Source organism: Archocentrus centrarchus, chromosome 15 (genome assembly GCF_007364275.1).
Source record: "Archocentrus centrarchus isolate MPI-CPG fArcCen1 chromosome 15, fArcCen1, whole genome shotgun sequence".
NCBI classification, from domain to species: Eukaryota; Metazoa; Chordata; class Actinopteri; order Cichliformes; family Cichlidae; genus Archocentrus; species Archocentrus centrarchus.
In genome coordinates this window covers 10,660,420-10,672,561 of record NC_044360.1, presented here as the reverse complement: position 1 = coordinate 10,672,561, position 12,142 = coordinate 10,660,420, and the positions used below count along the sequence as shown (strand labels likewise).

Genomic DNA, 12,142 nt, shown 5'->3' with positions numbered 1-12,142 from the left:
TATGGCACAAAGTCAGCTTCTGTGGGCAGAATATTTTGCTCAGACCGTGTTTTAAATTTTTTTATCTATAGCTGGTTCTCATCGCTGACTGGTTTTGTTTTAAATGTTTGAGTTTTACGTTAATATTTTGCCTAAGCAAGCAATCGCGCTTCATAGAAATGTACCCAAAAGGCCACCATCACAGATTTTCTTAATCGAATTAGAATACAAACTTGAACAATGTTTCTCGCGATGTATTTCATTGAAAACATATTTTTCGGTGTTTCTTTAACGACAGAAATGCCGTGTTTTAAACTCTAGAAAAATACATCCCTTGCAGGACCTTGCCAATCCATTCAAGCCAGCAAGTTTGGAGAGCGTGTTGAGTTTAATCAATTCATAACGTCGAGATGGAGCCGAACTCACTGAAGGTAACGTTTGATATCAACCGTCGATTTGTTTTATTTTCGCAATGCGCTAAACGCCGCCTGCTTTAAACTCTACTCATGTTCCTTATCCACAAAACTTTAAACACACTGCATTTTTATGACTACATCTGTGTCATATGTTGACCATCTAAAAATAGTTACATGATACTAATTGTGTGCTGAAGACGGAGAGACCCTAATTTGATATTAGCCAACTGTGCGTAATAACGCAGGGACATTTGAACTGTTTATGTTCGCCTGGTTACAAATTGTTTACCAAAATGAGTTGATAAGCGATGAAATAATTTCCCTGTTTGTCTTTTTCCTCTACAGTGGGTGGGCTCGTCTTGCGGTTTACATGGACCATATATATTCTATAAAGCCTTTAAATTTAACCGGGACGGCAAACCGAGAATCCTGTCTCTCGGAGACTTTTTCTTCGTCAGATGCAAACCGGAGGATCCTATTTGCATAGCGGAGCTTCAGCTGCTCTGGGAAGAAAGAACAAGCAAACAACTTTTATCAAGCTCCAAACTTTATTTTCTACCCGAGGATACTCCCCAGGGACGCACAGTCGCTCATGGAGAGGTAGGAATATTAATCGCCTGATGAATAATTATGAAATTTTTTGGTGTTTTAGTCTGTGTTGTTCGGGAGGATTTAATTTAACAACATCTTTACCGCATTAAGACTTGGCAATGGATGTCTCGGTGACACAGGCATTTATAAACATAGGCACTGTTACTGGCATTGATTAATGCGAGCAGTAAAAGGACTGACCTACAGCGGTATTTTTTTTTTCCACTAGTTTTACTTTAGTCTGTTTGTCTATTGTGGTGTCAACTGCTGAATGTGCACTTGTCCAGCTGCGCTCAATAAGGCTGCCGCTGCGCTCTATGGGGTTAATTGTGTTATAAAGGGGAAAATCCGCAACAATCCTGCGCCTGGGCTCTGTCATTTCATTTCTGGGTAAAGCGTGTCAAACGCAGATATATGGGTGGAAATTGCGAAACGGTAATGAATGCATGGGATCAAACTGGCTTAGATCGTTCGGTACGATAGTTATTAGATATTTTGTAATGCAGCCTGATGTTGAAAGGGGCAGAGCGAGTCATAAAGCGTGGCAGAGCAAAGCCAGCGCGGACACGTTTTAACTACTCTCCACGCTTTGCATAATTTTCCGTCCTTAACAATGTGATATTGTCAGCTCACATTTGAGGCAGCACTTAAAACGCCAGTGTGTTGAATTACGCTGTTCTTGGCACAGAGAAGCAATAGTTATGATTGGCTGTGGCCATATGTGGCGCTTGTGATCCGGTTACATCGCTGCACTGAATGGCATTACTCTGATTATTGAGTTTTTCTAACCGGCTGTAAAACAAATGTGTTGTTTTTGCTCTGATATGACCGCAGCACTTTAATTACTGCTATGTGTTTTTGATCACTTGCGGCTGCATTGAAATCACCCTCTGTTGCTCATATATTGTTTATAGGGAAGGACAAAGCCGTGTTTGTACTTGACTCTTCCGCTGATGGTTTACTTACATTCTTTCCTCTTGAGTAATAGAGTGCCTATCACATTTCCCTTTCATGAGAAAGGTGGCTATTTATGGGCAGTACTTTAGACAAACTGTCATTCTTGTATCTGGTATCATCTCCTGAAATCCCCCTCGCGTTAGTTTTTAACACGCTGAAATTATTAAGTAATTACTTCGAGTGCATGCAATGTCGATTTTAAGGCCACGCTTGCGCAACGAGATGTCTGCTCCGCCCCTTTCCCAAAGACTTATTTGCATTGCAAAGTGCTTACATTCCACTCCATTGGACATCATATCTGGAAAATATGATACTTAACTACCAGAAGGTGTGTCCTGCCAGTGAAAATGAAATTGCACATTAGTCATCTATGAAGAAGTGCAGCATAACAGAAACAAGAGGAGTCATTCTAGAAATAAAAACAGTCTACATCCATAAACAGTGCATTGCTGCAGACAATCTTGTTTTGAAGTTGCTCTTATTATAGAAGAGGACAGACAGGGCTGATATGTTTAAGTGCCATCTAGGTGCCTACAGGCTGACCTCAATTAAAGGGCTTGTCAAAGGCTTTACTCTCAGCAAATCGGAATACTTACTGTATATTACACAGTGGAAATTGCCCTGACAACTTCAAGTCAGTTTATGACCTTCACTGAGCCCATTCAGATTCTCGCTGACTTTGCCCCATAACACACAATCTGCTCTGCATGAGTCAGCTAGGAGTGCTTACAGAGGCAAGCCATAATCCAAAAAACAAACAGGAAGGGCAAACCAGTCTGACAATAAAGCTGCGACTTTAAAACTCGTCGGCTGGTAAACTCTGCATCTGAGTGATGCATGTGTGAAAAGGTAAACATTACAGAGGAGTTCATTTTTAGCCACACTGAAAAGTGGAATTTATAAACCTCGCATTAGTCATTTTTCTCCAGGACCGGCGGTGTGTAAAGACAGATTAATGACTGTGGAGCCACACTGAACTCTAAATCTGTAATTGACTGGCTGAAAATCAGGGGTTCAAATTAGCCCAGTGACTCATGCAGATATGAACTTGATAACTTGCAGTTCTCAGGAAGTGTGTTGTTTTCACAAGGTTTTGGTGTTAAACGAGCACAGGCAGCATCATGAGGCAAAGCCACAAGTTATAACATTTATTCTTAGATCATAAGAGATTTACTTTTGAATATTTTCACACAACATAAAGCAGAAACAGATATGCCTTGTATATTGTAGATAACTATTATCTTAAGCCTGAAGCCAATATCCTCCAAATACCAAAAAGGCATGACTTTTTTGAGACACCAGAACAGCCATATATTGAACTAGATCCCCAGAATTGGATTACTGATTCACTTGTGTTCTCAGTGCTGTGGTATGATGTAATTTCCTGGTTATTTCTTAGGTATTTGTTTGCTCTCTGCCTCTGCTGTGCTGTATTTGTCATGTTTTGCTGTGCTGTGCAGTGACAAGAGGAACCAACCCATGACCTACTGTGCTTGTTTTTCTTCTGTCAAAGGGTTGGAGGTCAATTCCTTTTAAACACAGCCAGCTTTAAATCCACTCAACTTTGGCTGGAAATGAAAATAATGAGTCACTGAATAAGCGCAATTCTCGGCGCCCGTGTTTGCTGAATAGCTGATAAACAGATCCAGGGAAAAATTTATTAACCTATTTATGCTGAGTTAATTATTAAGTCCATATGTAGAGGAAGCTCTATTTTTCATTGGATCTCAGTATGACAAACAGTGTTTACCCCCACCAGTTGAGCTCAGCTTGCTCTTTAAACAGGCTTTGTGTAGGGTTGCTCACCCATTATGACAAACCCTCTATTGGGGCCTCTGCTCTATTTGTCTGCCTGCAGACTGCCACCGACGAAGCAGTCACATGTGTTTTAAAACTCACTGAGTGACACATTATTTCTTCCTACTCCAAATGGCCTGACTCTCTTGCTGGTACTGCTCAGTGGCTGTAATACTTTCTGTTTTTGGACTCCCTATTTCAGGAGAGAGCTGTTGTAGATAACAGCTCACCACACACAACACCCACTTATTGTATACTTTGCTTCAGGTGGTTAATTCCTTATGCTTATCTTATACTATATATCCCACATTAGTGCAAATACAGCAAGGTTCTCTTAATGGGAAGTCACAACCGCGGAGAATATTTCTGGATCATGTTATATTAATGTGCTATTATCATCACCTTTGATTTCATCTGACCTCTCTTCTCCTCTATTCTGTCCCTCTAGCTGACAAGGCTTTGACTCACACACACACATACACACACACTCACATACACAGACACACTGACAGGCTGGGGACTGCAGCAGTAGGCCAGTATTGATTGCTGTGGAAAACACTTTGGCATGCATCCAGAGCCATTTCTTCAGTACATGGCAGTAGTCCATGCATGTGTTTCAGTGCTTGGAAAGCCAGCTTGTAGGGAAATTAGATTGTATTCATTTGCTGCTTCTTTGATTTTTCCTAAGGGAAAAACCCTGAATGGGTAATTCAAGCATCTGGGATGCTAGTTGAGTTAAGTGTAAGTGGCTTAGATATGCGACCAGCATTTTGATGGATAAGGTCGTTCTGCTGAATGACTCGAGTGTAAATGTGATATGGCACATTTTTACAGTGATCCTTTGAGTGCGTCCATACTGCTCTGTTGCCTTGGCCAGTGTGTGCATTATACCAAATCTCCCCATTCACACAACAATGGCAGGAATTTAGGGGTGGGGTGGGGTGGGGGGAATTGGGGGTGGGGTTGAAACGGTGTGATGTGTTTAGTGTGCATGTGTGGCGTGCACGCATATATGCCTCCTCCTGCCGCAGAACAAGTCATTAACTCTGAACACTGCCCTCCAGTGAATTCCTCACCATTGCTGAAATAGCATGTAAATTATTACCAGCTTTTTAGGATAGTGTAATTTAAAACCTTTAAAATGTAATACACCGGACTTCAAAGACTATAAAAGAAACCCCTCCAAACATTCTGATTCTGATTCTTTTCACCAAATGTCTTTGCAGGCTAAAGTAATGATATGTTACAGCAGAGCCTGTTTGTCAACACACAGGAGACTTTTGGTGCTCTTTAGTTCAGTTTTTTCCACTTTGTCATTGACTAACCACTTGAACAGGCAAACATTTGCCTTGATGCATGACTCCAGCGCCCCCAGCTATAGTGGATCGTTATTATAACCTTTGAGGAGAATGCAGCCACAGATGGGAAGCTCTTGCTTACATCCTCCAGCCAATATTTTTAATTCTTAACTGCTCTCTCTTAGACGGAGCATGTGGAATCAACATTCACTTAGTCTTTTTTTTTTTTTTTGTTTGCGTGTGCATTTGTTAAAATACAAGGATACAAAGCTGCAGTGATTCAAGGGAGCTGACACAGCTTTTTTTTGTGGTGTCACCTTACATGATGGATGCCTCACCCACTTTCAGTAAGGCTTTGAAAACTCCTCTTATCTTGCTATTTCTCTCTTTCGTTATAACTGCAAAAGAATGCTAAGTTCATAAATCACCCTGGCCCATGTAAGAGAAGCTGCTTAATGGAATCAGTGAATAAAAGATGAGTTCAGCACCCTGCCAATATTACAGCAACATTTATGCATATGAATAAACTGCATCAATTAAGTGGTAGAACATAATGTACAGTCACCTTTTAAATGCAATGCCTTGAACTCTTTGTAGTCTTTAGGCCGTCTCAAAAAAACATACTCTAATTCAATTGTTCCAGGCTTACTCCCCTGAGTTCCTCTTTAATTCCCAGATAAGTTTGTTTTGGGACACTGAAGCCAAGGTCAGTCATGGGGAGGGAAGATAGATAATGAACTCATATTGTGTTTCCTACCCTCTCTCTCTTTCTCTCTCCTTCTTTCTCTCAATTTTTCTCCTCCTCTCTCTTTCTCCTCCTCTGTCTCCTCATTGTCCATGTCACCATGTCCATTACTCAATTACTAATCTCCTTTGGCCTTAGGAATTCCAGCTCTGACCTCTCCAAGGCAGCAGGCTGAAACCTTCCCAGCATGACAGGAGCACTGTGTGTGCGTGTGCGTGTGTGTGTGTGTGTGTGTGTGCCCATAGTTTAGTAAGATACCCACCAACTGGGAGCATGCACCCCTTGACTCCCAAGCTGAAAGTCCTGTCTGAGCGATGAGACGCTCTGCCGCAGAACGCTGACAGTCAGGAATGTCTGCCTTAATGCTCGCGCACAGTGGCATGGATTTCTCACAGGGAATTGTTTGGAGTGATATGGAATATTTCAGGGTACATTGTTTGTAATTGGATCACCAAATATAGGATTGGGAATGTCCCTTATGTGCTGTTTTGCCACCAGTACACTATTGCATGCATATAAATTGAATGATATGGATTTTAGCGAGTTTAATTTCAATGAGATTGCTGGAGTCATGGGTTTCTGGAACAGAGTTATCTACAGTTTCGCAGCAGCAGGCTGTTTTTTTTCTACTTTCAGTCCATTATGTGCAGTCATAGCAATAAATTCACTCAGTAATGTTTTTGGAGATATCATGCTGCTGCAGTAATAACATAAATTATTGATAGAAGTATGGAGCCACGCTGTAACACTGAGCTGTTAATGTGTTATCTTGCATTTTAACTCAACCATAAAAGGAGCAGTTTGTGTTTATATGGGCTTATTGATGTACCCGAGGTAAAATTATGCCAACACACGAAGATATTTAGCGTAGTGTATAAATGCTTTTAATGCATCTGTGTTGGAAGTGTCAATGAAATGACACCGGGCTGTTTGGTGTGTTGCTGATGTGGATTGTCACCTCGTGGCTGCTGGCTTGTAGTCCTCTGACCTATATTATCAAGTGGCCTGCTGGCTGTGTCTGCCGCTTTGCTGAACTATCAACTGCCTAACTCGAAATGACAGCACAGTGTGGATGGGCGGCATTTACAGAGGAGCAGGGCCCCAAGACGCCCCAAATCAGAGGAGTGAGAAGACTCCTGCAATTCTACTAGAGTGATTAATCTTAGTCAAATTAGTCAATTAATAGGTCTGACAGCATATTAGTCCACAACAGTTTGGAAAATAGGTTAGCAATTAGTGTAGTCATTATTTTCCCTATTATTATTATGCATTATTTTCTTAATCAATTTTACTGACTGATAGTGGAACATTTCTGGTTTCATTTGAAAAGTGATGGTTATTGGGCAGCCTTCAGTCACATGCAGATGAACAGTCCATGTGAAAGGTAGAACAGGGATTGCCCAAAAAAAAAAAATGCCAATTGGTTCCTTGATTGCCATATCAGTGCCTTTAAACTTCTCATTTAGCCCAGGAGTCCAAAGATATTCAGTTTTCTGTTACTGTGGTTTAAGAAGCCCAGAAAATACTCAGATTTGAGAGGTCATTACTTCTAGGATTTTAGTATCTATTTAAAAATATAGACAAATTTCAGTTTAATTTGCCGTCTGGTTGGATCTCAAAAATTCAGTGGGTTCAGCTTCTCAGATTTGCTGATGCCACTTTGACTCCAGACTAAAAGATATAAAGAAAATAGTCATTTGTTGTAGCTGCAGTTGAGCGTTTTTCTCAGTGTAAGGGCAAAAGAGGCTGGTGCAATGCTGCTGTTGTGATCATTTCTCAACAACTGACTGAGTTGGCTGGTTTTCAGAAGCCCTTTACGGAAACACAGCACATTACTAAACTCTTTACCTAAACATTTCTCAACCAAAATATCATGAGTTATGCAAACCACGAGCCAATATTCATCTTCCTGCTGCAGCTCACAGACTCTGGCCATAGTAAAGTTGGCTGCTAAAGTAAAGAAAGGAAAGAAAAGGCATTATATGGCAAAGTAATGGATGTAGCCTGTTTTCAGAGCTGCAGCACTGTTCATAGACTGATTATATTCTGGACTGTGTTGACAGCTTCTGAATTGCGCTCACCTGTTGTGTTTTGCTCTCAAGCCAAACAAGTCCCCAAACAGGATCTGTTGACAGTCACACAAGGTACTGTGTCATTCACCTGATTAATATAGAGAGAATAGCTGTGTGTTTTTAAGGTTTGATATAGCTGCGTGTATGCTCCGGTGTGCTATTGAGGGACTTGAATTATTGCTGTTTGACTGTTTGAACATTCAGTGCATTATTTTAGCTGTAAATGGGCCCAACTGCAATATTTTATGGTATTGTTTCTCCATATGCTGTCAACAGATTGCATCAAAGTAAAGTAGGTAATTCTGTAGAAATACAGTACAATGTGGTTTTTGGCTGCAGGCTGAAAGCTATTTACTGTTGCTCTACATTATTCAAATGGCCAGCTTTTCTGAAGGCAGAAACAGCAGTCAGTTTTTCATTGCATGGAAAGCCGGTTACAACCACCCGCCACCACTTGACAGCTGAAGACAGCTCATTATAAGAAGACCGAAAACCCATGTTTGATGTTTCTACTTAGTGAGGGAGGCACAGCTATATCAAGCTATCCCTCGCAGGCTTTTCCTTTATAAGGAAATACTGTCTCCAACTGGTTGGGATTTGATATGCCTTTAGTTGCAGATGATGTGAGAACTGAATATGGGTAATTGTATAGACAGAGCACTCAGAGAGTATCTGAAACACAGAAGAGCCATATGTATGTTTTTAGAATTTGGTGACAAAATCAAAACAAATGCAGCATTAAATGGCTAAAAACATGAGCTTATCGCAACATTTTAAGATTCACAAAGAAAGGATTTGTTCTAAAGTGTAGCTTTATTTTGTCCACACCCTCTGCTAACACACACTGATATGACATAAATGACTGTTATTTTAATGTCGACAGCTCTTTGAGGGGAAATAAGTGCAGGCAGACAGATGCCTGGTAAATTTGAGATAACCAAGGTAAACATCAGAGACCTACTCAGTGTGTCTGCGTTTCTGCCTGTACACATCTGTCCTCCAGATTTCTCTGTTTCTGTAATAGCCATCTTACAGCACGGCACTCCATTCTGTTGGTAACAAGCACTTCAGCCATTAGCCCTTCAAATGGAAACACATTTAAGCATGTCTGCTTCCTTCCCTCTCCTCTGGACTTTTAGTTCTTTTGAGCATGAGAGTTATTAAAAGGAGCCGAATCCACCGTAGGAAAAAATAGGTTGAAGCACACACAGAAGGGAGAACAAATCTTATTAAGCAAGCCAACTGAGCAGACTGAAGTATGTACACAAAACATTGCCTCTGTGTCAACCGTGCACATCACTGCTATAAATTTAAATTTTATAGTTTCCTGACAGTACCACATTAGTTTTACTGTGCATTGGAGAGAACAGCTTTTTCCTCTTCATTCAGTCCTTGTGTAACAAATTACATTTCAACTACTCCTCTTCACTTTGAAGGTGTAATCATAGCCACTGAGTGTGACTTGTCATTTTAGAGCATAAAATCTTAACATTCACGCTAATCAAAGAGTCAAAAACACCTATGTCCTCGATGACATTGATTTAGTTGCTGGCATAAATTCAATTCAGCAATCATCTACATCATCCATATTCATGGGGTGGTAATTTACTTACATTAAGGTGCATCCACAGCTGTAATGTTACTTTATGCACATAGAAATACAGCGTATACACAAGCTGTTTGTTGTTTGTCCTACTTACTCCACAAGCTCTGATTCTGACTCTGATCTTTGCTCTAATTTTAATCCTCTCTTTTTACCCAAACTTTGACCCTGATTATGCTCAGCTTAGTTTGAGTGGTGGACTAAGGGCTAATGTAATATGGTGCAATACTTTACTTAAGACAGCATTATTAACTTAGAATAATCAACGCTTTCACTTTTATGGGAGTTTTTTTTTTTAGACACCACTTAGGAATCTGAAAAAAAGTAAGTTTAAGTGTGTATGTTTTTTTTTTGTACTGTATTCAGGTACTCTGTATTCTGTAATTATTTATGTTTGTTTGGGTTTTTTTCTAATCTCATAAACTCAATTTGTTGTGTAATTATTTACACACCAGTTGTTTATTGTCAGTCTCTGTTATTAAAAATAGCACATTTGCATACTTGGAGGTGTGCTATTTTGAAATGTTTATATCTATGCAACCAAACCGTTCCAGAGTCATAAAAGTGTGGTGGAAGTAAATGAGCCATTTCCATGGCACAGCTGCGTTTATGTAACTCGCTATGTGATTCTGCTCCTGCCTCTTTTTAGCACGAAGTAATTGCGGTGTCGGAGAAAGTGATCGTGCGCCTCGAGGACCTGGTGAAGTGGACAGTACCGGACTTCTCAGGATGGGACAACGGTCTGAAGGCCGAGCCTTTGAAACCCTCTGTGCTCCGGGAGCTGGGGACCAATGGGAGGAGGGAGGCCCTCCACCGCTACAGGGAGAGCACCCTTACCAGCGGACTCAACTTCAAGGATGTCCAGAGGGAGAGGGCACAGCTAGGTGAGAGCCTGCAGGGACCTCAATTTCTTTTAGCCTTTTATGAGGTTATTTTTTATTATTTTCCTTCAATCCAAAAGGTTACTGTAGTTTTTCCATTTTCTCTGAGCTGCTGTGTTGAATGTTTATGTATTTGTGTCCTATGTTCACCATTAATCATCTTATGTTTGTTGTCCTTTGGTTGGTTTAACAAGTGTTGTCTTGACTGGAGTAATTCATCAGTGTGTAGTTGGAATTACTCCCGCTATAATGAGCTAAGAATCACACTAATACAAGCAGGCTGGAGGTAATGGCAGTGTGTTTGCCAACATATTACCATCTTACAGTGTTACAGCTCTGTTTTCAGAGTGTGACAATAACAAAGGCTGCATTGCAAAACTCACATCATTCAGCTGGCAATGTCTTAAATAATTGAGTCACATCAAACTGCAGTCTGAGGCACCTCTGATACCGTCTTATCCATCAGTTTAGATCATAATTGGCTATGTAGCTCAGCAGCCTTAAGGATCATTGCTGTGTGTATCTGAATGGCTGTCTGGTGTATTCATCATGTACACTGTGCCATTAACTGTCAGTGAATGCTTGTTTCTTGAAGCAGGCTCTTGGGTTCTCACTACAGCCTTACACATGAATCAGACCCAACGTAAAGCTGGATGTCTCTGGAGATGACTCATCTGATGCAGATAGGAAACTCTGGCATTTAAGCCTAATATTCAGAAAGAACATTATGTTCCCTTTGAAGCTTTTTCCTGCTTATTTGCCTTTCTCTCACATGGCTGTGATGCAATGCCTAATGCTGCTTATAATGGTTTTATGTAGCATAGCTTGAAATATCACCACAATTACAGTACCTCTTGTCAGATCTTGAGCATCTTTCCTTGTGATTTAAGCCAGAATTTTTAGCTCCCTGATCCTCTAATAATTAATTTTTAATAACCATCTTATTCCTAAAGCCAACATGGAAGTAAAACTGCTACAGGCTTAAAAATACTTTTTTTTTCTTCAGTAGAAAATAGTGATTTATTGATGACTCTTGTAGTGTTTTCTGCTCAAGATCTTCCGGGAAGAGAAGCTGTTGTGTTTCTGTGTGATGCTCTAATGCCCTTGATTACTCGACATTGCTTGAATCTCATACGCAAAAAGGACAAGGCGATCAATAATGAATGCTTTGTTGTTATTCCAGTAATCAATATAGTGTGAATGTGCCTGCGGGCATGTGTGTGTGCGCGTGTGTGCGTCTATGATTGTTCGCTTTTATAAATAGATGTGTCAGCTTGCCTCTAAAATGGTATTATGTTCCATATTTGGGCTTTTTGTAATGTACGGTATTGTCTAGAAATTATAGATTTAACTGTTGTTGGTGTAATAACCTGATGATAACGCTGTTGTTACTGAGAGCCTGTGTGTACATGTGCATGAATGCGTGTGTGTGCATGTGTTGCTAATGAGCAGCGCTGCCGTTAATGACTCCATCAGGCTGTTTCTAAATGCACTTGTCACTCCGATGGGACACTCCGCCAGAGAATCTGCCCACTCAGCAGAACGGGCTCAGGCTCTGGCAGGGCACCAGAGACACGCATACACACTTTGACACACATACACACATAGATGCACACATGATACACACCGACAATCAGTGGTGTGCACTCACTTATCCATTTGTTTGTTTGTTCACTACATCTTTGGCGTGTGTCAGTTGTTGACAGTCTAACAATATGAGAGAGGCAGAGAGTTTGGGAGAGAAATATGAAATATGCCACTGCAATGCTGCTGACTACCAAAATGAAATATTCATACCACAGC

At 40.6% G+C, this 12,142-nt stretch overlaps 1 protein-coding gene across 1 annotated transcript in view; it reads left to right on the top strand.

The window, feature by feature from the left end:
• The first annotated feature begins 200 nt into the window (after positions 1-200).
• The window catches only part of arid5b (AT-rich interaction domain 5B), a 76,310-nt gene continuing 64,368 nt past the window's right edge, over positions 201-12,142 (top strand). The window contains exons 1-3 of the mRNA XM_030748227.1: positions 201-410; positions 741-995; positions 10,108-10,342. Coding sequence (XP_030604087.1) covers positions 390-410; positions 741-995; positions 10,108-10,342 — 511 coding nt within the window. The 5' untranslated portion in view covers positions 201-389. The remainder of the gene's footprint in view (positions 411-740; positions 996-10,107; positions 10,343-12,142) is intronic.